This window comes from Fonsecaea monophora, assembly GCF_001642475.1.
Source record: "Fonsecaea monophora strain CBS 269.37 chromosome Unknown Scaff4, whole genome shotgun sequence".
In the NCBI taxonomy this organism is placed as follows: domain Eukaryota; kingdom Fungi; phylum Ascomycota; class Eurotiomycetes; order Chaetothyriales; family Herpotrichiellaceae; genus Fonsecaea; species Fonsecaea monophora.
In genome coordinates, this window is record NW_019173935.1 from 49396 (window position 1) to 77064 (window position 27669).

Sequence of the window (27669 nt, forward strand, 5' to 3'; positions counted from 1 at the left end):
ACCTTTCGTAGTTATCGAATAAGGTATCTCCTGTTTCATGCATGGCCATGGTGACCTTTGACGCTCTTTTGCTTCCTCTGGCTCGCTCAGCGGCCATCTCGGACAGTCCGTCACCTCCACGATGGCACTATATCCTGGAGACGAACTGTCAAACCGTCGCATAATGCGCCAGAAGATGTGTTCGCGGCTTGTGATATCGCTGGCCGGCCTGCTCATATTCATTTTCCCCATCATCATCTTCTCACACCGTTCAGTCGTCCCCAGCAGCCTTCTAAACGTTGGGCACGTGGCCCAGGGTGTCCTTGACGACGTGAGAAATTCAACTCTAGGGGTGGGTGCGCGATTCTTTGGTTTCCATTTCCCACAGCGGCGACATAAAAAGCTGATATACTTGGGTTCAGTTCGAAAAGATTCTCGTCATCTCGCTACCAGAGCGATCCGACAAGCGCGATGTATGGGCTCTGGCTGCAGCGCAGTGTGATCTGTCTATTTCTTGGGTCGATGGCGTGAAAGGGGAGGATATCCCGATCAAAGCTATTCCGGCGGTAAGTGACTTGAACACACATCGCTTCTACTTCGGTACTGATCTTTTGGGCCACAGGGATGGAACATGCGCGAGTCCAACTCTACACTCGGTTGTTATCGAGGCCATTTGAATGCATTCCAAAGGTAGTTAGCGAACAGTCACCATCAAAAAAGGTTTCTTCCACTAATGCTGTCGCGAAGGATTATTTCAGACAGACTGTCCAGCGCCCTGATTTTTGAGGACGACGCAGAGTGGGATATCAACATCAAATCGCAACTGGTGGAATTTGCTCGGGGACTTCACTACCTCCAGGGGGTGGAGAAGCCTGAAGCCTTGCACTCACCCTACGGTGACGACTGGGACGTCCTCTGGATCGGGTACTGCGGCGCCAAAAGCCGTTCTGGCGACCATAGTTATTGGATCACGCACAACGACCCAACTGTGGTGCCAGAGTCACTTCGAACCGAGACTCGGAAGGAAGGCAACCGCTACCTGGACGACTCTGCAGAACCGCTCCAGGGAACCTTCACGCGGGTGGTCACCGAGCCGTACAACATCCGCTGCCTCTGGGCCTACGCCGTCAGCCAGCGTGGAGCACGTCGGTTCCTTTACAACTATTCAGTGCGGGCCAAGGCCCGGACCGCCGACGTGGCCGTGAGCGAGTTCTGCAGCGATGGCGTGTCCGGCGCGCGGTGTTTCGCTCCGTTCCCCCAGTTCGTCGACAACTACCTGGCCGCAGGGGACACGGCCAAGGACTCGGACCGCCGCCCGTTCCATTCTGAGTTCCGCGAGGAGGGGACGAGCAACAACATCGTGTTCCCCGCCAAGACGAACTTGGAAACGTACATCAACAACAGCAGATTATACCAGAGCCGCTGGCCGGACCAGACACTGACGGAGTCGATCAACCCCGACACATATGTCTTTCCACGCGGACACGGAGTGTACTTGTCGAAAGAGCACTTCAAGACTCCACAGAACTATTAGCGACACCTCTCCAAGTCGTGTCTGAACGTGTCGGCAAAGGCCAGGGAGGAGTGCGATCCTGTCTGTTTCTTTGCCACCAGCACGGCCAATTCTTCTGTCACGATCATGACCTCTTTTGCGGCCATGAATGGACAAGTTTAATTCGTCAGGCTTAGCAGTATTTTGGCGTACCGGATTTAGATAGCAGTGATGGATTCTGCTAGGCACATAATGCCGAAAATTGAGAAAATCTCACCATCTAATCTCTCTCCTGACCTCGCTACCGCATATTTTGTACAGCCGACCTTCTGCTGTGGCCGCCCAAGTCTAGTGTAGGAGTCGAGGTTATTGTTAAAGAGAGAAGAGGCAGCTCTGGATGAATTTATAGAGATGTTAAGTAGGAGGTGAGAATCCAGGCGCGGTTGGGAGTTTGATTAAGATCGTCTTTTATCGCCAAGAGAGAGCGTTTGGAGCTTGATTTCAGGGTGCTTGTTGGTGCTTGCAGATGTTTACCGCTTTGGGATATCGTCGACGCCGCCTTACGCCCGCCGAGCCTCACACGACACGTACAAGGGGTTGCTGTGGCCTCGTGGTCACCCTAGGCACTCCAACTACAGAGTAGATCAACTGACCTGGCCTGCGTCCGTGCCTTGTCAGTTGACCCAAATCACCTCGTGCCAGGGATGATGCAAAGTCCCAGAGATACCGAGAACTGTGTACTCGTGCTCAGTATCGAGTACGACTCAGCCATCTGCAACGAAGCCCGCCATGACGAATTGGCGTCCTCAATCCTTCGTCTCGACTGTTATTTTGGCCCTATCTTAAAATTTGATGGATTTGAAAGTCCCATCCTGTGCAGAAGATCTGAAGGATACGAGTCTGCAAATGCAGAGTGCGAGCATACCCGCTTCTCTGGACACCAATTCTGATGTATCTAGAGGCTGCATATTCGGAGTCCATTTGCTTTTCTGGACCTTCCAGTTGGATACTGTTTTAAACGACAACGCCACGGACTTGTCGAGGCTTTCATACATTTAACCTCCAGCATCTATTCTTTCTCGATCGATATCTTTGCGTGATATGGTCTCCTTCAAATGTGCTTTTACTTCAAATGTGCTTTTACCACGTAGGACCGAATTCCTAGGAGGGACAAAGCGGATGTTTTCCGGACATCACCGAGACTGTTAGAAATTTTATGCTCGTAGAAGGAGTCGACTCGTTGGTGCCTAGTAATAATATGGCCACTGTCTCGAAGGACCACTTGCTAGGAAGTCAGCGATTGCTTTATTTCAGCTGGGACGGTTTGGAAGGGGATGAGTAAAAGGCGGCCATGATCAATAATTCAATTGGCTGGATTTCGCGGCATTGCTTGGCCTTGCCAAGCCAAAATTTGCGCAAGGCTTCCCCAGAATCTATGAAGCGGGCAAACATAATTTAGCAGGTCCTGTGTAGCGCAGGACAAAGCTTGAGTTGCGAAATTGCAGAGCTTCGAGCAGAATGGTGGGAGGTAAAGGCTCCTGATATTGTATTTCTTTTATTTTCATATCAACTCTGGCGCACTCTGTAACGACAATGGCGGCCAAATCTTCAAAAGACTCTCTGAACGCGGGCAATCCTAACCAGACGTGGGCATATCTCCCCTCTCCCACTTGCCTCCAAGTTTACTGATGGTTCTCGCATAGACTCTTTCTCAAGAATCTTCCCGAGAAGATCAACAAGAATGAGCTGAAACGCGCCCTGTACATGCTCTTCACCACCTACGGTCCCGTCCTCGACGTAGTCACAAATCGCGTTGGATCGAAAGGGCAGAGCATGCGCGGACAGGCCCACGTCGTCTTCCGTGACATTCAGACAAGTACACAAGCCATGCGAGCTCTACAAGGGTTTGATTTCTTCGGCAGGGAGATGGTATGGATACTCCCCAGAGTTGAGATCAGAATACGCAAGTTAAACTCTGGATGCAGGTTATCGTCTACGGAAAAGGCCAATCGCATATCATCCCGAAACTTCGAGGCACCTTTGAACCTCCTACAACTGCCGCAGGCGCTGCCTCCGAGAGCACCGCTTTACAGAATTCTATCTTCAATGCTCCACCGTCCGGAATTTCGACTAAGCCTGCCGAGACCGGAGCCAAACCCGCTGGAACAACTCCCGACGGCGCGCCACACGGCACGAAGCGACCAAGAGAAGAGGAAGAGGAAGAAGAGAGCGAGGTTGAAATGGAGGAAGACGAGGATGATGCTCCAATGGAGGAAGATGAGGATGATTAAAACCCGCATAGAAAAAGAGTCGCACGTCTCGCTGAATCGAACAATACCAAGCCCTCCTGCCGTCGTGGTGCCCAAGCGCCGTCGAAGACCTTCCTCTGCTCCAGAGGAAGATCATATCAGACACCTGCTTGCGATTCAGGCCATGTCTGCTCAGCGGGCACTGAAATGGAAGACAGGTGAAAGGTCAGGGGGAGCGTGCTTCCGCCCTATGTACCCATAAGCCTACTCGGAATGTGCAGGCCCACAGCAGACCCAATCAACCCCAGCCACAGTACAAGATATTCCTCCGGAGTGGGGGACTTGGGTTCGAGAGCTGAAAGGGCACCTTGTGTGTTACATGGATGTAGGAAGAAGGCCGGCCGATCTGAGACAGGGTGGTGCTGAGAAGAGAGTCAGCGCCTGAAAGTGCATTGCCGAAGACCTGGCCTACCGCCATACTGATACCTCCCATAACGCCGACCTCGTGCACCGAAGCGAGTGAATGTTCTGGCACCAACCACTCATAAACTTGGTCCAAGCTTAACGACTTGTCGTCTTTGCCATATCGGCATACAAACCAAAGCACCGGCACAGAATAGGTTGGAGACAAAGTAATGGAGAAGTCAGCAATGAGAGACTCGACGCTTTCGACGCTCGGCACAATCTGCGACATGTCAGCACATATACGGTAGATATGGAATACAGTTGAGGCCTCCTACACTATCTCTAACAATGCAGTCTTCTATGCCAGTCTCAATCAACTCATCGGTGTGCGCGTCATTGTCATTGACGGGAACTCCTCTTTTGCCATTTTTGCAGGCCCTCCTCCGTCTCTCTTTAATCAACAGTTCCTCACCAGTCCACCTAATGCTCAACCAGTTCGTATCGCTGATCTTGTCTGAGCTCCTCTGTTCCAGTGCACTACATGCGTGGGAAAACTCCTGTTCGGTGATTGCTGGAAACGCGCGTACTGACTCCCGCATCTCTTGGAGGGAAAGACCAAAGAGTCATGGTTGAGTAGAGCCAATTATCGTGATAGCTGAGGAAATCTCCAGGCTCCTGGGAAATCGAAACTTACCAGAAAGGCTCTCCTACGGCCTCGGCGAGAAAGATGAACGCCAAGGCCCGAGCATGATTGAGTGCGGGGAAAACACATGCCATTGTTTTCCCCTCGTCGTTTTTACATCATGCACATGCACAATTTTCCACTGAGCCTCAAAAAGTCGAAGCAAATTACACTTACCCAGCATTGTTACACCACGCCTGTCACATTGGGCGGGCAGTTTTCGACATGACCGGCCACCATCCTTTGCGTGAGGCACCACGAGACGTACGCTCCCTTCCTTTTCATTCTTATTCCTGAGACTCCCCCAACTCTCCAGCAAGGGGGCCCAATGGAGGCCAAGCGGCTCGCATCTAGGCCAACATCGAATCCAACTTTCTTTTTTTGCCCTGGGGTCCTAATCACATTTTATAACTGTTTTTTGTCTAGCTCTCCGAAATCGCCGAACAAGAAGAACGCCTCGTCCTTCCGCACTTTACCGCGGACGACGCCCTTGACATCGGGTTATCGATCCGCAACCGCCTGCGTGCGCTCTCCCACCTCGCCGCGGTGGTGTCGATCTCGCTCGCGAATTCCTCCAACCTGTTATTCCACGCCGTGTCGCGGCCGGGCGTCCAACCGGACAATGACATCTGGGTGTCGCGCAAGAGGAAGACGGTGTTGAGGTGGGGCGTGAGCACGTGGTTCATGCACAACAAGTTCAAGGGGGACGAAGAGGCCTTTGCCCGCAAGTACATGCTCGGCGGGGAGGTGGGGGGCACCTTTGCCATCCACGGCGGCGGCGTGCCCGTGCGGGTCAAGGGCGTCGAGGGCGTCGTCGGCGTTGTCGTCGTGAGCGGCCTGAAGCAGGACCAGGACCACATGGTGGTGATTGAGGCGTTGGAGGAATTTGTCAAACAGTGCGGCAAGGAGGCCGAGAGAAAGGGCCAAGGAGGAGAGGAGGCGAGGTGACTTGAAGCTCACCCATCATATAACCGGCCAGTGTTTGAACGTCCAGCATGGACAACAAGAACACAAAAAAAGGTGAATTGGACGGGCTTGAGAGCAATTTCATTCACAATTTCTCAATGGTGTTTACCTACAATGATTATAATAGATATGTATATCCCAATTCATCGTAGCAGGCGACAAGTCGACAGGTGACCTTGTACCTTTGTACCTTTGTGCCTCGCACAGCATCAACGACCCTTTGAGGATCAAGCTGGACTCGGGGGCAGGGATGGTTGCCAATGTCCTGGACGGACACAGACACGAAAACTGAATTCGGCTGCATGTGTGCGACGAGGAAGAGTCATGGTATCATGGATGGATCCATATACAGGCCACGTCAGGTACGCCCTCGCCTCTATCCAGAATCTACTCTACTCGCACGACAAGTAAACCGCCATGAAGATGCAATCTTGCTGAGCCCCGGAGGTCCAAGTGTTGAATGTTTCAATAGTTTTCTTAACTATTCGTATTCATATTCTCAATCTACAGTACTTGCACCTACCTACGTGCATACGGCGGGTGTCTACCAGATCTTTCACTCGACTAGACCTAACGCATATCGCACTGCGCACTTACCTTAGCTCTCGTCGCTGTCAGTAGAGGCGTGGTTACTGTGTGCGCCACCACCCTATTGCACAACGTGTATTCATCCTGGCTTGGAACTCCTTCCCACCTTTTTTTAAACCATGGCCCAGTTTCTGTACTGGTGGGGTTGCGCCTCGGTCACTCCCAACCTCTACTACTATGTCGTCGGCAGGAAGGGGATCTTGCCAGCAAGACCTGGCAACCCAGAGATTACCACTAGGATCGTTGGAGAGACCATTGTTGGGTGTGCAAAGCCACGCTCATGCTGATGATCGGCCGTCGGTCGAGGCAAAGGCGACGGAGGAGCGCGCAAGAAAGTCATCCGGCATTTCCTTCCGTAACAATGTCACACTGAAAACCCCAAGTGAGATTGTGCCCCGAACTCAGTCACTGTGTTCCACAGGCATCGGTGTCCATCCACTCTGGGTGATCCTGGCAGACAGTCCTGGCCTCAGGACATTTCCCGAGTGTATGTTTGGGAGTAGAGGGGCCGTTGGCGGCTCATGAAATCAGATGACTACCGGCCATGTTTTCTCGATGGTCTTTGTGAGGCTGGCGTGGTGCCTCTACCCGCGGGTCGAGGCCCTTTGGTACGCTAAGGACCTCCGAGGTGGTTTCAGCTACCGAGAGCGCGCAGAAGAGGCGAGGCGACAGCGGCTCGACGAGCATGTGAGGTCAATGGAAGTTTGCAGGCAGCGGAGAGGATGGGTACACAGCATAAACGAACTCCCGGAGACATATTCTGATCACATGGTCCGTAGTCTGCGTGAAAATCTCAAAGGCTGGAACAGAGTCTCGAAGCACGACCCAGTCACCACTTGGGCAGACATGCGTGGACAAGGGTGAGTTACAGCCTGTACGACTTGGATGAGGTGGATGCTTTTCGAGCTCGCATCCTGGACAACACTCTTTGCGGAGATATTGAGTTGCTTAGGACTCGGATGCTGGTATGCTGGTAAGCTGATAATTCAAAAACGTTCGAGGCCGAAGCCGACCCTTGGTGGGGGCTTCTATTTACATTTTGCCCGAAACGCGTATGGCTTCCAGCTCGGAGTCGAGTAAGACTCGGATGTGCTGGCTCTTGTGCTTGTACGCGCCGGGAAAGCGGGGTCAAAGGGTTCAGATTGCGGCATGGCGAAGGATGTCGAAGTGAGAGCAAAACAGCCCAAGAGGGGATCTAGTGCGCATAGTAGTGGCGTGTGAAGTTTGGGTAACACGGATGTTTTCCGAAATTGTGGCCCTGGAGGGTCGCGAGCGAAGTGGTATCCCAGAACAAGTAACAGAGTTGAAAGAAATCAAGCTGATATCTTGAAGCCATGGGCCATGGCAGACACGGTCTGCATATTTCCGATCCCTAGTGCGCGAACAGCTTCGGGCAGCATGTAGCAGATGTTAGCCAATAAAAAGAGACCTGACAACTGCATTGCCAGCATTGTATCGCCATTCAATCCTAGGCGAGGATCATTCACGGGCAAGAATTGGTGGAATGATGCCAGGATAGCTAGCTGAAGACGCAACAACAGTTCGCAGATGTTTGCAGTCTTGGAGGTTATTAGGCTATCCTCGGCAATTGTCTTTGTCCTGCGCAGAATCCTTTTGGGTTACACAGCATCGATGGCGTTGAAAGTCGTTGTGTTTGATGGAAAGGAGATTCTTTGCAAATTTGCTCAAAAAGAACCCACGTGTTGCTGCACCTTTACGGGAATGACTTTGAATGAACAGCTGTGGTTTGTGCCTCGCATGGGAAACACCCCAAAGGGTTGGTAAACTTTTCTACCGAGTACCTGTACTTGTACCATATGCAAGCTCGAAAATGGCGTTGGGTTTTGGCGCTATCAGCATTTTTGGGTGAACTGAAAGAGAAGGAGAGAGGGGCAGAGACCCAAGAGAGAGAGAGACAAGAGGTCCTGTGTCACCACCTAGCTTCGGTGGGATGAAGAGGGGCCGGACTGTGGTGGCAAGCAAAGAAATGCCGCTGTCCTCGCCTATCCGTGGGTAGAATCTTGGTTCCAGCAATCGAGAGAGATGGACGGGCGGATGGATGGATGGATTGAGTAATGACCGGGTGACGATGGGAAGTTGAAAAGAAGTGACACACTTCAAAGGCTGGCGTCGGACATGTGCAAGAGATGTTTTTCCTTGGTAGAATTTCCTTTCCCCTCCTTTTCATTTGAGGTTGGGTGATTAGTACAGTAGTAGAGTGCGGGATACTATATTTGGACTAGTCTTCACACTAGTATTGATATTAGAGAGGGAAAGCATGATCTGAAACATTACTTACTACAAGTAGGGTAAATGTCTAAGAATGAGGCACTTCCGCATATCACCCCTCACATATCGGGTAGTCGCGACTCTCCTTGGTGACTTGAGATCGGGGGGTCTAGACCATGTTGATCTGTACGGAGCACTATTCGTGACAACTAGGCACTTCTTTGTCCTTCTCCTGTCGATCATATCGATCGAAGTATTAGCTACGGATCGGGGTACTAATTCCACTGGCGTGCACTGGCAAACTGGGTACCTACGTGAGATCATCACTCCCACAGTAGCGTTAAATGGCACCAGATGGCACCACATACGGAGTACTGGTACCTGTGGGTACCTACTTACCTTAGGTACCGCTTAGAGGGGCCGTTACAAGTACAAGCACATACCAGCACTCGGTAACTAGTACTGTACAAGTAAGTATTGTACCTAAATGGTTCCGGGAAGCCACGGCCGGATGTCTACTTCCGGCCTGGAAAACTGAGTTTTGGTGACGTTCTGTGGTTTTGTGTCATCGTCATCTCCATCATCACCTCTACCCATTACGGCACTGTAGGTAACAAATCTTGTATAGGTGTGACCTTGCCTAAATCCCGAGAGGGTGGTTATATCAATATGGAATTACCATGGCCCAGTCAATGCAGGGTAAGCAGGCCAGCCAGGCCCTCGAGAAGTTTCGCAGCTTCCCGCCAGGCCTTCCCCACCACCATTGCCGGAACGTACTCGCATGTCAGCAATGACAACCAAGCATTGCAAATCTGAAGCAACCACGCAACTTTCCGGTGCTATGTTATGCAATGCAATGCACTGCGTCTATGCATGGATTTTTGGTTCATCAAAGGAAAAAGGCCCTGAAAGAGGCGAGATGCCCTCATCACTGATGTTAGGGACAAGTAAGGCAAAGTTCAAGGAATGGCAAAGAGGGGCTCTCTCCCCCCTTCCCGTCTCCATTTCTCGCTACCAACTAACACATGTCACGAAATCTAGAAGGGTAACACAGAAGTGGCGAATAACAACAAAGAATGAAACGAAAGAGAGGCCCTGGCATCTCGCGGTAGACTCCATCTTTGCCTTTCCCCAAGCTCCCGAATCCCCATGCCCTGTCGTCCCAAGAAAAGGGGGGCCCAACAGAACGCGCAAACAATAAGTGGCTGATCCAGATCGAACCACGTCTCAACGTGCGATATGTCAGCCACTCAGGAGAGCCGTCAGACCACACTTGCAGGGCTTGCAGCACGCTCGCTTTTTCCCTGGTCGTACAATAAACAAATAATAATCGAGAAGGGTGTAAGAGAAAAAAGAGTCGAGAACACAAAGGAGAAATGGAGAAAAGGAAAAAGACGCGTAAAAACCCAATGCCCATGCGCATGCAACCATCCACACACCTTGGCCACTGGGTCCAGCTCTTGTCGGCTCTGCCCTGTCCCTTGCCTTCCCTCTCACCCTCATAGTGCTTCTAGAGCCTTCGCAATCCGCTCCGGTCCTATTCCGTGTCCTCCCATCTTGGTATTGGCATCCGCCAGTGGTTTTCGCCCCACTGGCACCGGCGCATCCCAGCTCCTACCTCCTTCGGGGGAATCGTCCTCTGAGACTTCGCTGGGCGGCGTCGAGCTCTCCGAATCCGTCAAGATCTGGTACTCGGTCACGGTGCTTTCGAAGTCGGGCAGCTCTGCGTCTTTAGCTTGCTGCACCCAGAGCTTCTCGGCCCTTTGCAGCTGGTCGAACCATTCCGACACGGTCATCTCTTTGCCACGACAAGTGAGGACCAGGTCTCCGTACTGCGACAACCCGGCTCGCGACGCTTTATGCTTCCAATCTGGGTGCGCGTCTTCCACCAGGTAGCGCCGTTCAGCGGATACCGCGTTCATATAGTTGAAAAATGCACTTTCGGAATCTAGAACAGATCCATCCCGTGTCAGCCTGAAACTCCAAGGCGTCCCTTTGGCGCTGTTGACAGATCTGACAGGTGGACATGGAGGAGGGGAACAAGAGCTTCGCGGTCAGGCAGAAGGCATGGTAGACTTACACGACCCCGGCATGCCCGGCAGAGGAAGCAGTCGGTCAAAGCGCTCGTCCAGAAGTTCTTGCAATCTGAGGTACGAGGCATAGACAATGGAAGTAGATTCTTGTAAAGTCCAGAGAGCATCTTGGACGGCCTCGGGCAGTTGCATCAACATCGAGGCTGGCAGTGCCGCCACATGGGAGACATCGCTGGGATTATGTGAATGGGGAGGCTCAAGAAAGAGCATGTCGGCAATAATTGAAGTGGGCGTCATGGTGACCGTGAGTGAGGAGTCAAGAATGGCTGTGCCAAAGACCCAAAAGCCTTGTACGGTTGGGTGGAGTTGAGGACTCGAGAGCCAGAGAGTGAGACAGTGAGGGAGGAAGTTGGACGTCGAAGAGGGGAGGATTAAACTTGAAGAGCATCCAGGTCAGTATATATGCATCACGGCTTCGCAGCACGTTTTAGACGCCGGTGGAGCGAGTACTTGAACAGTATAGTCAGATCAGGCCACGGAGATTTTTATATGCGCCATGCATTCAGCCCATATAGAGCCATGACAGACTGGGTAGTGGTCCAAGAACTGGCTGTTGTGATTGGACCGGAAGCTTGCATGGCGAGGTGGGAAACTCCATATCGTCAAAAACGCCCGAGAAGCCAACTGAATGTGCTCAAAAGAATCATTCCTCCTAGCCTGCATTGGCTGAAGACAAGGACTCAACTAATGTGACGTATGTCAGTGATACAACAAAGAATCACGTTTCCTTTCTTTCTCAGAGCCTGATCTTGGCCATGGACGGATGTTGGAGCGCGCATCAATCAACTCGTGACCTTTTTCCTCAGACATCTCCGATCCAGTATGGAGTACGTTGACAGAGTGCCACCACAATTCCATCCACACCTGGGAAGCTGATCCGCAAGAGCACCGCGTGGGCCTTGGGCGAAATCCATCTGAAGAAAAAGCACAATGTGACGCCGATTCTATTCAACTTTTCCTGCGGATAAAGAGAGCCGTGAAAATCGCAAGGTCGCATTGAGTGGGGTTGACGCTGTGTCCCTCCGTCATGGTCATATCTTCCACAAAGCCGCCCAAAACCACCAGGGTGAGTTCTCGACGCTGTCTGAAAAGATAATGCGTCGACGGGAGAACACGTTGCAACGTGCCTTTGAACGTCGATTTCACGATTTACTGGATTCTACTCGATGGATCAGCGATCACACAGCAAGCGATTGCAACCGACCAACAACACATACCGTTGGATGAGGTGCACGCCGGAAGCAGTCTCGATGACGCCACTCAATTCACCAGGTTGCAGGGCAAATGCTGCATCCTCAAACTCCTTCTGCATCTGTCCTTTGCCGAAGAAACCCAGGTCGCCACGCTTCCGAGCACTGCTGCAGTCCGACTCGGAGACAGCGAGGTCGCCCAGGGTCTTCTCGCCGGAGCGGATCTGCTCTTCGTAACCCTTCAACATTTGGATCGCATCTTCCTTTGACCGGGTGATATTCGTCTCTCTCCAACTCGAGGGACGCCGGCTATCCTTGTGCTTGACCAGAAGATGGGCTGCACGGATCTTGCCTTCACTGGCAGCCCCATCAATGCGGGCATTGGCGGATGAGCTGTGGTGTTGGGCCATGTAGATCTTGAGTTTGTCCGTGTCGGCATTCTCGGGCGGTTCCCATCTTGATTCGTGCGTCTTCTGATTGAAGTAGTACGGCAGGTTCTTGGAATTGGAGTGGCGGACCTCCCAGTCAGGGGGCAGTCCAGTATCGGTCTCAGTCTGTTCGAAAGAGTATCAGTAGATATTCATTTTCGCTGGTGCAGGGTTTGGCGTGAGTGTAACTCGCGTACCATGGCTTTCTAAAGCAACCCGGCTGATGCAGCACCGTTCTTAGGAGGAGATTTTTGTCACGGAGTGATCCTGTAGATGAAAGTACTGAAGGGAAGATGATTTCTTGTTGAGATGCCCCGGTTGGTGTTGAGCGCCTGCTATTCAAAGCGCGACCGAGGTGGGGCAGCGGGTTCGTCGTTCGTCAGCAGGTCAATAATGTCAACGAAGTGCTGGGCTGGTAAGGGAGGGTAACATAGGGCTGGAAGTGGCTGATGGGCAGGAACAAGAGCCTGACTGGTTAGTCTCATGCGGTCTGGACGGTCATCGGTTCACTGGTTGAGCCCGTACATGCGTGGGTTGTGGAGGTGAAAGTGTAAGAAGGTCAGAGGTCATTAGACCAGCATTTAAGAGTTATTCAGGTACTAGGATCCCGTACCTAAGTTAACAAGGAACCCACCAGACACAGTCACCTGGGATGGCCACACACAGTGGATCTTTGTTTGGGGGAAGACACTCTAACTTTTGGCTAGGTAGACAAGGTAGGCTAGGTAACTGTACTCGGTACAAGTACCTCTTACGGAGCACCGTGACTGCGAGGCAAATTGCGGGGAGCAAGAATTCGTGCCCTTTCGTACTCACCACTTCTTCGACAACATCGCCAGCACCATCTTGCTATCTGAACGCGTCGAGTCGCTTTGACATCGTGTTAATACGATAGCAGTAATTTATTACACGCTCCAGCAGTTACGCCCTTCTACTCGTTTTGTCTGCACAACCACCCAGCAAGATCATCCCTCCGCCTGAAGAGCACCTGGTTATCCGACAGTCACCAAAGTCAGCACCCACCAGCGTGCATTCGCCCTGAAGAGTCGCTTTCAGGAAGGCGTCCTCAGACTGCTCTACTCCCCAAGTGTACCTCTCCAATTTCACGTATTCAACATGTCTGGTGCCGCCTCTCCATCTCCGAGCGAGGGTGAGAGCAAGCGTGGCGAGGTCTCTTACAGATTTTGTCAAGAATGGTAAGCATCCAAAGTTACCTCATGTTATGTTTCTAACCTGGTTACCCCAGTTCGAACCTTCTGTACCCAAAGGAAGACCGTGCGACATCAACCCTCCTCTATATTTGCAAAGCATGCCACGCCACTTCGCAGCACGACTCTGCATGTACCTACCGCCAACAACTTGGTGCCAATGTTCAAGAGACTGCCGGAACAACCGCTGATGTTGCACACGATCCAACGGTGGGTTCTGCTATCTCTGAGCTGCCACCTCTCTGCACCCTTTGTGGGGACCCGTTGAGATGCAACACATGTGGCGCCATCTAGCAGGCCAGGCTCTGGGGAGTTCAGAAGACTTTTGAATCAGGTCTCTTGAGTTCTCCTCTTCTCCCCGAGTCTAGTCTGAGGTTCTGAGACACTTGACTGACGGCTTGCTTTACATTTTGTACAGCTTCCTCGCGCACCCAAAAAATGCCCAAAATGCCGGGAGACGGAAGCAGTTTATTTTCAATCGCAGCAGCGTGCCGCAGATACGGGGATGGTGAGTCCTTGTCTCGTGACCCTCAGCCTGAGCATTCTAACTGGAACCCAGAAACTGTACTATGTTTGCACCTCCTGCAATCATGTCTATACTGTCGTTTGAGCGAGGTGTTTATGGCAGGCTTTGGTATATCATGGTTGTGATACCCATACACTAGAGGCGCATTCCTAAACAACGACTTGAGACGAATTTTATGAGAGCTGAAAGGATAGGACGAGACCCAAAAAGAATTCGGGGTTTATTAGGTTGGCCAGGAGCGCAATTCGCGCACAAGAGTGCATAACACGCATCGAGTGTGTTGGTCTAGAATTTTTTATTCCGTCAACTGTTTGTACAAGAATTCTTATCAGACCCAGCAATGGGCAATCCGTCTTCCACCTTGCGCAAGCATACAGTATTGCTCAGTCGTTGGAATTATACGTGCATCGGCGCCAGCGACAAGATCTTTGACCACTTTTTATCCCGTAGTTCTGCCCCCACGATACTTGATAACCTCGTCCCAATCGGATCCCCGTTCTTGTTGATGAGGACACAGGCATTGTCGTCGAAGCGTATCAGACTCCCATCTTTCCTGCGCTCCTCCTTCCTCGCTCTCACAACCACTGCGTGTCGGATGTCACCTCTTCGTACTTTGTTCGCAATACTCAAACTCGATCCGCCGGGGGTTTCTGCGCCGAAAGACTTTTGTTTCTGAACAACGACGATAATCCTGTCACCTGAGGGCGGAGAGTAATCAGCGAGATGGGAACTCGGTGATTCGGAGGCTCTTCACTGTACCTATTCTCGCAGCCTGCTTCTTTTTCCTCATGACAGCGACACACTCGACAATGGCAGCTCCGGAGTTGTCGATGCAGTTAAGCATCGTCTAGCATGAATCATCATCAGCATGAGACACAGGCATCGTGGCCAGCTTATGGAAATACCCACCTTCAATTGTATCATCGTGGCAGCATAATGCGCGCTATCGTTAAAGAGGACACAGGATGGCAAGTGTAGTTTGCAACTCGCAAAGCGAAGAATGAGTCTAGCTGCAGATAAATTATGAAGTGGATAGAGATTCAATTGGGTCCCCAGGTGGGTGCCAGGTGAAGATGTGCATGGGTGGCCGATGGGCGCATGGTTTTCCGTGGCCGATCGAGACGAAGACACGGCACGCCAACCAAACAGAGAGGTCGCTTACCCTTATTTCGTTAAGCTCGTCAACCCTCCTGGCCTCCGTGGTCGCTCCAGCCGCCGCCGCCGACGTTCCACCCCCTCTCTAAGGCCTCGAAAAGTCACCCTTCCATCGCCTTGGACTTGCCTTCCCTCTTTCATAAAGTGAAGCAAGCTGAAAGTCTCTCTCTCTATTTCTCCAGCTTTAGGAGACAAATCATGCACAATTAAGGTGCCTAATTTATCGGACCATTATGTCACTACGTGTACACATTCTCTTTACCATTGTTCCGCTCATTTTAGCCTCACTCAGGCTGGCCTGATTCCAGACCGCGTTCCAGTGGTCAATTGTTGATTCAGCCCCTTCCACTCCTTCCAAACCACCCTCAGCTGAACAACATACCATTCCCCGTTATCTTGCTCCCTCCACCTTTCATATTGTTGTTTGTTAATGACATATACCACGTCTCTGTTGTTGAGTGCCCTCTGTACACGCGACAATGGCTCGGGGAAAGGGCGCGGCAGAACCCGAAAAGAGCCAGCGGCTTTCCCTTGCTGAGCTGGCCGCTCATGACGATGTGTGCTCAGATGTCATGATAGATAATGTCCGTTGCACTATATGTCATGAGGAGACTGTCGCGCTGACACGGAGCAGGCTTATTACAAGGCAAGAATCCGAAAGAATCGCACTAAACACATCCCAATCCGCGGTATCAAGGAAGACGAAGTCCCTCAAATTCTACTACACAAGGTCATTGTCGACAAAGATGTGGACGCGGCGGAGAAGGCCCTTCTCGCGCTCCCTGGGTTGAAGAGGTATAGAAAGAGCTTGCGCAGCAAAACCGAACAGGAACATTTTTTGCGTCACCTGAGAAAATACATAGAGATGTACCAGACTGATTGCGCTTGGGAAGTCTCTACAACCAATCGGTACACCATTACCACTTACGAGGCTGCGGTCACAGCAAGGAGACGGATTCGACAGGGAGATACCATCAAATATCTCACTGGCACACTGGTCCCTTTGACCACTGAAGAATCAGCCGACTTGGACCTGACGAACCGCAATTTCAGCATAGTCGTTTCTAGTCGCAAGAAAAACTCATCCATCTTTTTGGGTCCTGCTCGCTTCGCCAATCATGATTGCGACGCAAACGGACGCCTTGTGACGCGTGGAGAAAACGGGATGGAAGTGGTTGCCATGAAAAATATTGAGGTCGGCGACGAAATTACCGTCTCATATGGCGATGACTACTTTGGGCCGGGCAACATTGACTGTCTGTGCCATACCTGTGAACAACTCGAGCGAAATGGCTGGACATCCAAGGCTGGCATTCTGGATACTCCCAGTCGCACCTCCACTCCAGTCCATGAACCTCAATCAGTGGTCCAATCTCGTGGCTTAAAGCGGAAAAGAGATTCGAACCCTTCACAGTCTTCTTCCGTACCACCTCCGTCGAAGCATGCCAAAGGCGTGCAGTCCCCATCTAAGTTGCAGCATTCTTGGACCCCTTCAGACAGTTCAGATGCAGAAACGCCCTTGCTTCCAGTTGAGCGAAACTCCGAACCGATCGAGGATCTGCGGACCGTTGCTTCTGAGACAGGCGCAGCACTCTCGCCACCTCGAAGTCCATTGCAACCCGAAACGCGCGGGTCCGGAGAGTTCTTCACTCCAGTGGGTATAGAATCATCTGCTCCGGTAAATGGTGTGGACCATGGTTCTGAGCAGCAGGAGCAGTCGCCGGGCTTGTCGCAAACATACACAAATTCTAGTGCAAGCAGGAAGAATGCCAACCTTCTAGGCAAGATATGCTCACGTGCTCCATTATCCCCGGCACCGACTTCTCCTTCAAGCCATGGTTCTGCAACTGAGGCGGGCCAGTCACGCATACCGATCCCCCAACCTCATGATCCCGATACTGTTGTCACGGTAAAGGTCGAAACTGTCCAGACAACGAAAGTGGAGGAGGATGAGGAGGCTTATTATGACGACGAGGATACAGTCGTCATGATTGAGTCTAAGCCAGAATCTGCGCAAACCACTGGAAGCCTCCGGCAACCGCAGGATCGGCCAAAAAAGCCGAGCATGATCACCGAGAACAACTCTTCTGTTATTCCTCATACCGTTTCGATTCTATCAACTACGACAGTCAGTAAAGAGGTGCGCCCTGTTGAATCACCCGTTGTCGCAGCCACGGAAACCAGTGTGCTACCATCCATTGAGCCCGTAACTGTCTCAACAACAGTCAGTACTTTGACGGTCCATCCGGTGACTGGAACCATCCGCATTGCGGGCGATTACATCCTCACTAGAAAATTACTTGCCCAGCCTCATGATCGTTGGGTACAGTGCCACAACCACAAATGTCTTGGGTTCTTCATCCAACCTAACGGATACCAGACGAGACGTGAATGCCCGCGGTGCGAGCGTCACAGTATGCTCTATGGATTTCCTTGGCCGAAGACTGATCCAGATCCTCGAAAGTTGCTTGAGCGCAAGTCTCAGGGAACTGGCCGCGGCAAGAAGAACAATGTGCCGGCCACCGAGTACAGTGCATACAGACGCAAAGGGAGATGTGGAAAAGGGACATGGGTGGAAGGTGGAGGAGACCCGGAGGAACGGGTCATGGACCATCGCACCATCCATCGCTTCGTGTTGCCCGAAGAAGAGAGGGAGCTGACCCGGAAGGGCTTACTGAAAGAAGCTGAAATTGCTCGCGCAGCGGGAGACCACGCCTTGGCTATTTTGGAGGCGAGGATGCGCGCAAACTCCAGCTCTCGCGCCCTGAACCACGGAACAGCAACGGAAAGTGCTACCAGAGATGTTAGCGAAAGTGGGAGTGCTACCCCTGATGAGCTGAGGAGGAGAAGTAACAGGTTCGTCACGCGGCCTGTAGGCGTCTACACGGACAAATTCTAGGGGAAAATGTGGGGACGTGTGCCCGGGTAAAGTGGATGTAAGAAGTGATACCTACGCCGTGACTGTTGTGGCTTCCTGCCAGAAAGACCGCAGAATACATCAGGTCACAAGCACCAGGTTATGCCGGGAGGCTGTGGCTATGTTTCGTCGCGGGCAGGCAGGATTGGTCTGTACCCAGACAGCAGAGAGGAGGATTTGTACATGATGTCGCTGTGCCAGAGTTCCCTGGGAATCTTGGCTATCCATTTCTTGAGGGACGTTATGAGCAAACCCATGCCACCGTTCGCAGTCAATGAATCTGTCAAGTCGACATGGCTTGCCTACAGGAAATTCACGTTGAAAATGATGACGCACAGTGCTTAAAGACACCATGCATGGAACATTTCCACGTACAATAACAAGAGGAGCCGATAATGATCCCAGGCTGATAACGACCACGAAAATAGTTCCTGGATCTTGGGACCTTATATCTGCGTCGGGTCGTTTAACATGCCTCAAGCATGATGGTAAACCTCCAACCAAATCATTGATGGAATTCTCGGGCAGGTATCCATTAGTGGTACCCGTATAGTGAGCAATCCACAAGGCAGAATGGAAAATGGACCAAAGTCTTCCGCTGCTGGTAGTTCTTGAAAAGGACAGGCAGAAGCATTGCCAATAAGGACTCCCTCAAACACAAGATTGCCCCCACAATGTCTAGATTCTTCAATGTAGGGAGTGACTATCTAACAGTACCTGCACGATAGAAATAGATCGGTCCTGCTAGCGAAAAAAGACTCCCCTCGGGAATGATTCATTTGGGCACCGTATGATGATGAAGAAGCCATGGAGACAAAGCAGTTCATGATAAGGATTGAGTGCCGTGCATTGCTACTGTTTAATGCAGTGAGAGGTGATCCGAAGATCCATGAATTGATGTCACTGAGATACTGCAACGATGAAAACAAGTCCAGCAAACCTTACATATCTCTGCATTTTCTAACATTGAAACACGAGAAGACGAAACAAGATTGTTGGAGGCGGAGAAAAATTATATCGCATCTCGGAAGACTTGCTCTTCTAAGTTTCTCGATCCTCATTTGCTCCCCCGAACTTTTTCCAACCAGGGCGAAATTTGGTCAATAGAGCTCTCACCGAACAGCATATTTAGTCAGTGGGAGGAATCTAGAAGATGGCTCCTCGATCAAGAGGTGCAAAGCGTGTGGCAGATGCCTTCGGTACGCCCATTCTACTCCAACATTGATGATGGCAGAGCTGACACTTCCCTATAGCATCTCCATCGCTCCACCAAGTCTGTTCTTCTTGTCTCCAGACTCTGTCCAAACGGCATTACGCTTCTGCGGCCACTGCCCAAGCAAACCTTGGATCTCAGTCATCTCCGTCTATCACTCAGCTTTCCCCATCAGGGCCTGAGGCGTCCTTGTCACCACAACCGGTCTACACAATCAAAGCCGGGATCGTCCTTTCCCGCCCACCCCTAATCACACCAGACCCTCATCCCTTCGAAACAGCATTTCATCTCTATCAACGCCGTCTCAATGAGCGCCTCGTCTTACCCTTCACGCAGTACTTCTACTACCGCCGTAATACACCTGCATTTGAACAGTGGCGCAAACACCGCCGCGAGCGAGGCGGTGCTGCAACGCGCGACATCGGAAAATACAACGCGTATAGCCCTGAGGCGTGGAACGATGAAGTGCTTGTGGGGGACGAGACCGGGAAACCGGAGAAGATACTAGAGCAACTCATCACCGAGGAGGGCAGAGCTGACGAATTTACTGGACAAGGGGATCCCAAGTTCGCGGGTTTGAGGCGGGTTACAGGCGCGGATGAGAGCAACGATCAGAGGAGCCTCGAAAGAAGGTTACAGAGGACGTTGTATCTGTTGGTTAAGTTGAAGAACAAGAGCGGACAAGCAAAAGGCCAGGAGGTGGGCGACGACAGTGAAAGATGGCTATGGAGGTTTCCCTCTGGACCAGTCATTGGGTTCGAAGGGCTGAAAGAGGTAAGAGAGCATAAGCTTCCCCATTCTCTGCCATACATTGGAGCTGTGTGCCACCATCCTGCAGCTCATCGAGCGCATGTGTGATTGAAGAGCGCTGACCGAAAATCTTTGAAAACTACAGGCCGCCCAACGCATCCTCCTCAGCTCACTAGGCCCAAACATGAACACCTTCTTCGTCGGCAACCACCCTGTTGGCCATTACGTGGCCAGCTTCGCCTCACCACGCCCACGTCCATCCTCTCCCCCTTTATATATCCCTGGATCATCGCCTGCACCAGATGCTGAAACCATGGAGCATTCCTCATCATCTACACAAGCTAGTGCAACTACACAAGTTGAGAAGGCCAACGATCTTACCCCATTAAAGCAAGATCTCGCCGCAACACAAGCTCTGGTCGATGGGGAAAAGACGTTCTTCATGAAAGCCCGGATAATGGCTGGTCAAGCCGACGTCTCATTCCCCTCCCATACCAATCTCAGTGGGAAAGATGCAAAGGCTGTGGCTGATACGAAAGCTTCAGGTGTCGACAAGGGCGATGTCAGGGATAAGAAGGGTGTTATTGTGGATATGGGGTTGGACGAAATCGAAGATTTCAAATGGTTGAGTAAAGACGAGGTGGAGGAGCATGTCCATCCAGAATATTGGGTCAAGGTGAAGAATATGTTGGTGACGCAGTGAGGCACACCAATCCTCTTTATGTCCTCGCTACACCGCCAGGAAGGAGCGGGCACTACAGACGCACGTGGAGAACGAAGGCAGGATTCGGGAGTGAGGGAAAAGCCCTAGGCGCTTTTCGAAGGCCTTCCTTGTCTATCTGAAGTGCTGTGGAACAAAGAGGACACAGGCATCTTGTTCTGTTGCAAAGGAGTAAGTATCCTATGCACACTTGAAAAGGAGCAAAAGGCAACCGACCACTACCAAAGGTGGATCTATTTCTCCTATGTCCGGACCATGAGCCTGAGGTGACTGAGGACAAACGGCGAAAGAGCAGACAGACGCCTTGACAGTGTCCATGTAGTATTTACGATACAAGTGTATATCGCAACGGGGGACCTGTACAATATATATGGGCGAAAAAAAGGTGAAATACAAGTGCCAGGACGATAGCATATCTCAACATCCTTGTTCGCTTATTATTCAACGACACCAAGTCGGTTCCATGTACCGACCAAGTGACTAACGCCCTGGCCCTAGACCAAGTGTGAAAAGGAGGTACCGTAGACGGGTGCAGTGACAAATATATAGCAATTTGATGCAAATGAGCTTGAGACGAGACGAGACGAGACGAGATGATCATGATCGTGATTGTGTATCTAATATCCAAAGCCCATCTCATCTCATCTCATCTATGATTTGTAACTAGAATTTCCCAGTCTCGAGGGATTCTCTTTCCAATTTTGTTCCCTCCTTCGTCAGAGAACAAACCCCAATATGTAACGCCGAACCTGAAAAAATATCTATCGACCCTTGCGTAGATAGATGGATAGATAGAATGCCTAGGGACCACATAATAACCAATTCCCCTCTTGCGCGGTGCGTAGTGCTTCGTGGTGTGGTGTGCTGCGACGACGACATGTGGTCAAAATCGCACAAGGACATCCACGACCACGCCCCGGTGATCGCTCATCCATACCTTGTCATCGAAGCGATTAGGCAGCACCCCGTACGTCTGGACCATCTCCCTGATTTGCTCGTAAGAGTGTGCCTCTCCTGGTCGCGGTGCCACGCTCTCGTCCTGGTGGTGGTGGTCTTCCCTCTGCTGGCCGCCCTGGGTGGGTATGCCCAGGTGCACAAAGTCGATTCGCTCCCTGCCTCCGGCGGCGGGATCGGCAGGGAATCCAGTAAATGTGCGCTCGTTGCCGTACGCGTAGATCTTGCCGTCGTCGTTGTTGTGGGGCTTGTCGTCGCTGGATGACCCGACGAGGCGGCGGGTGTCCACGAACCCGGACCCGGGCTGGTTGAGGACCTCGTAGGCGTCGCCGTCCGGGTGGCTGTTCAGGTCGCCGGAGAGGAAGGTGAAGGTCGGGTTGAACCTGGAGCGGAGCCGGGAGGCGACCCGGAGGATCAGTTTGGCGGACTCCCGACGGGAGACTGTGCCTTCGTTGTCCAGGTGGGTGTTCATGGCCAGGATGAGCTGGTTGCCCTGTGTTCCTGGGGTACTCGATGAGGTGGTCGCAGCTGTAGAAGATCCGTGGTCCCTGGTGTCGTTGTCGTTGTTGTTGTTGCCGACGAGGACCGATTCCAGCACGGCGCACGTCAAAATCCGAATGCTGTCGGCATCCCAGCCCTTCTTGCCTACCTCGCCCGTCTCGTTCAACCAGACAGTTTCAAAGTGAATGCATTTCCACGCGGACTTGCGGAAGAAGATGGGGCTGTACTCCCCCTTGGTTTTGCCGTTGTTGCGGCCAACCCCGACGTAGGTCCAGTCGTTGTCGTCACTGGAGCCTTGCAGCGCCGTCGAGGTGTTGAACGTGCGACTGTGCAGGTCCAAGAGTTGCCTGTGCAGGACCTCCTGCATGCACACCAGCGTTGACTGGGGCGCAAAGTGCGGGCGCGTGTGGTACTTGAAGTGGCTCGAAAGGTAAGGGAAGCGGTCTGGCCACAGCTTTTCGCTCTTGTTGGGGGTATCGGTCGCGAAGCGGACGTTGTGAGTCAAGATCCTGATGGGGAGGAGAGTAGGAGACGAGTCTTCCAGCATCGCTGCCTTCCCTGCAACGAACCCGGGTGGAGACGAAGCGTCACCCATGTTGAAGTGTGTATACTATGCAAATTTGCAGCGAAGTGATAGGCGTAGACCCTAGTGGCCAGAAGGGCGAAGATATTATTGCTTGAGATTTCCCTTTTCTTTGGGGTCTTATCCTTTCTTCGATGAGAGCACGAGGACTATTCGTACTGAGGGACGAGAACTACTCTTTGCAGTCAAGGTGTAGGAATCTGCCGAGAAAGGAAGGGCGTTGAAGAGGTAAATATAGTTTGCGGGATGGAGTGACAGGTCCTTACTGTTGTGTTAAGCCGTGGCGCGTATCACAACACAAAAAGGAAATTAGCTTTAATTCTGACATGGCCCTCCGGTGATACTGTGACAACTGGGACCAGAGCGAAAAGGAGGACCTTCAATAACAAACACAACTGAACCGTTGGAAACACAGCAGAACAAGCAGAACCAGCAGAGCCAGGGTTTCAAATGACGTCATTTGTAGAATTATATGCCCCAAGCATACATGTATGGCATGTTGAGGAGATCTATGGTCAAAGGGTGAAGCCACATGAGGACCTCTAAGCATAGTAAGTGGTTGCTAGGAGAGGCGAAGACTGTATAGTGATGCATGAGATCTCTCACGGTCTAGCTAGTCCTTCTCTACTCATGTTTGACATGCACCACATGCTATGCTCGAAGAGAGTGACAGCTCACCCAGCTGACCATCACGCCATTTGGTCTTTAGCTTCTAGGGAGCTCTCGCTTGTGTACAGCTTAGTGCTCGTGGATGCCATGAGTGCCATGATAGGTGACCAGATGTAGATCTGGTTTCTGTAGGGCATCGTCTCGTGGAGCCACGTGGGAATTTTCACTGGAAAGCAGCTTGTCATCAATCCCAGCCTTGTCCCAGAGACTTGGGGTGAAACCAGGACGTTATTCCTTTCTTCCAACGCCCTTGGTTGTCGCTGTAATCAGTGCATGGTCATGCACGTTTGATCAGTCGACCATTCCGAAGATATCATGTAGTGTTACATGAGGCAGCACGCTCGTCCCATTACTTATCTGCCAGGGAACCTGACAACTGGAAATCGACTTCAGCGGAAACAATGGTGCATAGCTTGTCACGAGAGCATTTTTCCTCAAACGCAGACTTACTGTAACCTGGACCCTGTAGATCGACAATGATTTCAGCGATATTCACTGCTGGGTCGGTCCAGGGACGTGACTCGCCGTAGCGTTCGTGATAGAGGCGTCAGAACGCTTTCATGCTTCGAGAAAGCTCTGTTCGCCTTCTTCCTACACACTTTAGGTATTGCTTTAACCGTTGCGTAGAACTGAGCTGGCTCTGAAGTGGCATCTCATACGGGGAGATCAAGAACATGGTAAGTCATGAGAGGTGAGGAAGGATTTGGCGAGATGTCGGCTATACTTGTTCAGTCGCTGTTGACAGAGACGCTAAACCTGATTTAGCTGTTAGCGCCCTAACGCGAAACTGCGCCTTGAGGCCGACAAAGTCCAGAAGTCCACAATGATTCCATCGCAACAAGACCTTAAACATCCTCTTGAGCGCATCAACCCAAGCTTCACCGCATCAGGTATGTACTGCCTTACTCTTCTTGGCCGTTCCCATGTCTCCATCGTGGTTTCGACAATGACTTGAAAACCCGGTGGCTGGCTTCAAATCACATGTCGAACCGTGCATCACTTTTCCCATCCCGATCTCATCTGAACGTCCCTCCTAAACACTAATACTATCATCAGGAACGCGTCTAACGCCTGTGGCCCCTCAGTCTGTATCTTTATTGTTTTCCCGTGAGATGTCGACATGAGTGATACCCCAGACGGTGGACATGCGGTAGCCGCGCCTGGGGAACCCTCCGACCCGGCGACCACCAACGAAGAATCGATTGCGCAAGGTAAGGAGAGGGCAAAAGAGATCCTCGCCGCATCCGGTATCGATGTCGCGAGGAAGGACTCTTCGACCGAGGTCAATGGTCATGATGGCAGCCCAAACGCCAACCGAAAACGCAAGCGCGAAACGCCAATAGACCGTCTCCAAGCGGCCGTATATGTCGACCACGAGTACCACTACAAGGCCCTCTTAGCAGAGCAGCTGGCACATCCATTGTTGTCACATGAGAAAAAGCAAGAGCTTGCGTTATATCAGAGCCTTCGACAACGACGAGATCATGACCCGGGCTCTATCTTCGGGTATGGATATATGGGATATGGCAATCCCAGGACAGATGAGAAAAATCTGCGCGATCCCATAATCTATCCGCGCCAAAGAAGGCCCGGCAAGAAAAAGACCTTGCCGCCCCGGGTCTCGCGAAAAGAACTCGCTATCCAGGCAGAACAGAATGAAGAACTGGTGCCTATACGTCTTGACATCGACTGGGGCAAAATCAAATTGCGGGATACCTTCACCTGGAATCTCCATGACCGAACGACCTCCATCGACTATTTCGCGGAGAAACTGGTCGAAGATTTCGGTCTCGAAGTCCAGAACTGCCGGCCACTCGTTCAAGCAGTCGCAACTCATATGCGCGAACAGATCATCGACTATTGTCCTCAGATATATGCAGACGATGAGCCATGGGAACCATCTCTGCCATATTTTGCCTACAAAAATGACGAAATGCGCATTCTGGTCAAGCTCAACATCACCATCGGTCAAAACACCCTCATTGACCAGTTCGAATGGGAGATCAACAATCCATTCAACTCTCCTGAAGAATTTGCACGTCAAATGACGAGCGATTTATCGCTAGCTGGGGAGTTTACCACTGCGATTGCACACTCGATCCGCGAGCAGAGCCAGCTGTTTTCCAAATCCCTACATATTACGGGACACCCATTCGATGGCCGGCTGATCGAGGATCCAGATTTGAGGGAAAACCTCTTGCAGTCGCCTTTGCCCACGACCTTCCGGCCTTATCAGGCCGCCAAGGACTACGCACCGTACCTGTACGAACTCAACGAGGCAGACTTGGAGCGGACCGAGCTCTCCATATCGCGTGAACAGCGGAGGCAGAAACGATCGACGAATCGTCGTGGTGGTCCGGCTTTGCCGGATCTCAAAGATCGTCAACGCACAATTCGCTCGCTTGTTGTATCGTCTGTCATTCCTGGCGCGGCTCTCAGCATGGAGGAGAGTCGAATATTCAGAATCACCAAGGCCAGCCGGAAGTCAGCACGCGGTCAGCGAGATGGGTTTGAAGATTCCGACGAATCAGATAGTGAAGATTCAGCGCCTGATTCACCAGCCATCCCGACTCACTTGTTGCAACCAGGCACTGCCCGTACCAGAGGTATTAGGAATGCCGCGTTGAGTGCCACTGCGGGCATCAGATCGAACTTGAGCGGCTTTGCGTCGGTGAGATCCGCGACTCCAGAATCGGTTGCTCCAACACACCACGATGGCCGAGCTTCTGCTAGAAAGAGAGACTACAAGGAAGAGAGCGACGAGGAATCTGCTTCTGGAAAATTGATTGTGATATTGAAGATCGGGAAAGCTAAGCTTCGAGAATGGATGCGTTCCCAACGAGCTAGGGACAGGGCAGCCCATGTCTCCAACACGTCGAATCAAGGCAGCCCACGACCTGGCAGCCATTCCAGATCTGTATCCGCAGCTCCTTTGAACCTCGCAGGGATGCCGCCTCCACCATCCCCCGTTCCAGCGGCCGCAGATATTCCAGGTGCTGTTGATGCTACACCAAGTCCGATCAATCCACCCGTATGTTCTCCCTCCCCCATTGAGAAGTGGGATCCATACTTACATTTTCTCCCCCTAGCCCCCACCGCCGGATTGGCTTGTCCGGGATTTGGAACGATTGCGGAAGACATATCCAAATGACCGCTTCGAGGCTCTCATGAAGCACACGGCGATTGATCCAAAGACTCAAAAGCTTGTTGCGCCGAACGAGTCGAATCGCTCATTTCCGCACAAATACGTTCCACGTATTAGATGTTCTGACTGTCTTGTATGCTCCCTCCCCATCAGATGCAACCTCTCGTCTGTCGAATATTCTAGATTTCATTCGACATTCCAGCATGGACACAAACTGACAATAATTTACAGGGCAAAGTGTACCTACCCGGCGAAGGGCTGAGCGCTTCGAACTTTGAATCTCATCTCAAGAACCGCGCTCACAGGTCGAATGTGGATGAGCGACTGGCAAAGGAACCGTGATCCACTCGAACTTCAGTATTTGCCTCGACCGAGACTTGAGCTCGACCGACCCTGACGCCTGACATGTAAATGGATGCACAGCTAGGCGCTTCCAACTTTCCTCCTTCTCAAGGCTGAGGTCACGTGAAACACGCGAATCTCTGTTGGTATACAACCTGTTGATTGGATGCTCTATCGGACCCCGGGAGCTTTGTGCTGGGAAAAAAGATACGTGGAAAGGAAGGCGACCGGAACAGCAGGAGGTTGCCATGTTGATAAATGTTGAGGAGGGGACCGCCAAAAGCTCCCATATTTTGGTTGGGAATAGTTGGTACATCCTCGTGCGGCGATGCCCGAAGCTTACGAGACAGGTAGAGGTCCTTGTTGGAACCAAGGACATTGGGCCAGCGAAGCTGTACAGGGATGGAGACGCTGGTGGAAGCAAGTCCTTGGACATGGATTGAAAGATACCCCTTGAATACTTCTATCCTGCCCACTGTTTGACAAGAGGCATGCGGGCTGTAGATCCAGAGAATTCTTGGACATTTGTCTCTCAATAGCCTTTTTTATTGCCAGATCTGCTTGGAATGTTGAAAAAGACTCTGACGCTGTCTGTTGCTGTATGTGAAATCAGGGCGTTTCTCTTGGTCGTGTGATCTTGGAAGACTTGGTCCAAATCAATATTGCTGCCTCGCTAGCTTTGCA

At 51.7% G+C, this 27669-nt stretch overlaps 10 protein-coding genes across 10 annotated transcripts; 6 read left to right on the forward strand and 4 right to left on the reverse strand.

Annotated features, from left to right (window-relative positions):
- Positions 1–121: 121 nt before the first annotated feature.
- On the forward strand, positions 122–1513 carry AYO21_01015 (hypothetical protein; the record flags this gene model as incomplete). The annotated part of the gene is made up of 4 exons (XM_022650999.1): positions 122–310; positions 402–545; positions 602–669; positions 727–1513. The coding sequence occupies 4 exons, from the start codon at positions 122–124 to the stop codon at positions 1511–1513; spliced, it is 1188 nt and encodes a 395-aa protein (XP_022516477.1).
- Positions 1514–3064: 1551 nt separating this feature from the next.
- On the forward strand, positions 3065–3762 carry AYO21_01016 (hypothetical protein; the record flags this gene model as incomplete). The annotated part of the gene is made up of 3 exons (XM_022651000.1): positions 3065–3117; positions 3175–3400; positions 3457–3762. The coding sequence occupies 3 exons, from the start codon at positions 3065–3067 to the stop codon at positions 3760–3762; spliced, it is 585 nt and encodes a 194-aa protein (XP_022516478.1).
- A 1270-nt stretch (positions 3763–5032) lies between these two features.
- AYO21_01017 (hypothetical protein) lies at positions 5033–5755 on the forward strand (the record flags this gene model as incomplete). The annotated part of the gene is made up of 2 exons (XM_022651001.1): positions 5033–5071; positions 5234–5755. 2 exons carry the CDS (start codon positions 5033–5035, stop codon positions 5753–5755), a joined length of 561 nt encoding a protein of 186 aa, XP_022516479.1.
- Positions 5756–10089: 4334 nt separating this feature from the next.
- On the reverse strand, positions 10090–10920 carry AYO21_01018 (hypothetical protein; the record flags this gene model as incomplete). The annotated part of the gene is made up of 2 exons (XM_022651002.1): positions 10090–10538; positions 10671–10920. The coding sequence occupies 2 exons, from the start codon at positions 10918–10920 to the stop codon at positions 10090–10092; spliced, it is 699 nt and encodes a 232-aa protein (XP_022516480.1).
- Positions 10921–11631: 711 nt separating this feature from the next.
- On the reverse strand, positions 11632–12501 carry AYO21_01019 (hypothetical protein; the record flags this gene model as incomplete). Its single annotated transcript, XM_022651003.1, has 3 exons — positions 11632–11767; positions 11901–12427; positions 12499–12501. The coding sequence occupies 3 exons, from the start codon at positions 12499–12501 to the stop codon at positions 11632–11634; spliced, it is 666 nt and encodes a 221-aa protein (XP_022516481.1).
- Positions 12502–14431: 1930 nt separating this feature from the next.
- Positions 14432–14959, reverse strand: AYO21_01020 (ribosomal protein L14; the record flags this gene model as incomplete). Its single annotated transcript, XM_022651004.1, has 3 exons — positions 14432–14733; positions 14795–14882; positions 14945–14959. The coding sequence occupies 3 exons, from the start codon at positions 14957–14959 to the stop codon at positions 14432–14434; spliced, it is 405 nt and encodes a 134-aa protein (XP_022516482.1).
- A 710-nt stretch (positions 14960–15669) lies between these two features.
- Positions 15670–18089, forward strand: AYO21_01021 (hypothetical protein; the record flags this gene model as incomplete). Its single annotated transcript, XM_022651005.1, has 2 exons — positions 15670–15774; positions 15825–18089. 2 exons carry the CDS (start codon positions 15670–15672, stop codon positions 18087–18089), a joined length of 2370 nt encoding a protein of 789 aa, XP_022516483.1.
- Positions 18090–19260: 1171 nt separating this feature from the next.
- Positions 19261–20773, forward strand: AYO21_01022 (hypothetical protein; the record flags this gene model as incomplete). The annotated part of the gene is made up of 3 exons (XM_022651006.1): positions 19261–19306; positions 19361–20094; positions 20216–20773. The coding sequence occupies 3 exons, from the start codon at positions 19261–19263 to the stop codon at positions 20771–20773; spliced, it is 1338 nt and encodes a 445-aa protein (XP_022516484.1).
- A 901-nt stretch (positions 20774–21674) lies between these two features.
- On the reverse strand, positions 21675–22841 carry AYO21_01023 (hypothetical protein; the record flags this gene model as incomplete). The annotated part of the gene is made up of 1 exon (XM_022651007.1): positions 21675–22841. The coding sequence occupies one exon, from the start codon at positions 22839–22841 to the stop codon at positions 21675–21677; it is 1167 nt and encodes a 388-aa protein (XP_022516485.1).
- Positions 22842–24618: 1777 nt separating this feature from the next.
- Positions 24619–26985, forward strand: AYO21_01024 (hypothetical protein; the record flags this gene model as incomplete). Its single annotated transcript, XM_022651008.1, has 3 exons — positions 24619–26529; positions 26588–26776; positions 26875–26985. The coding sequence occupies 3 exons, from the start codon at positions 24619–24621 to the stop codon at positions 26983–26985; spliced, it is 2211 nt and encodes a 736-aa protein (XP_022516486.1).
- Between the last annotated feature and the right edge of the window lie 684 nt (positions 26986–27669).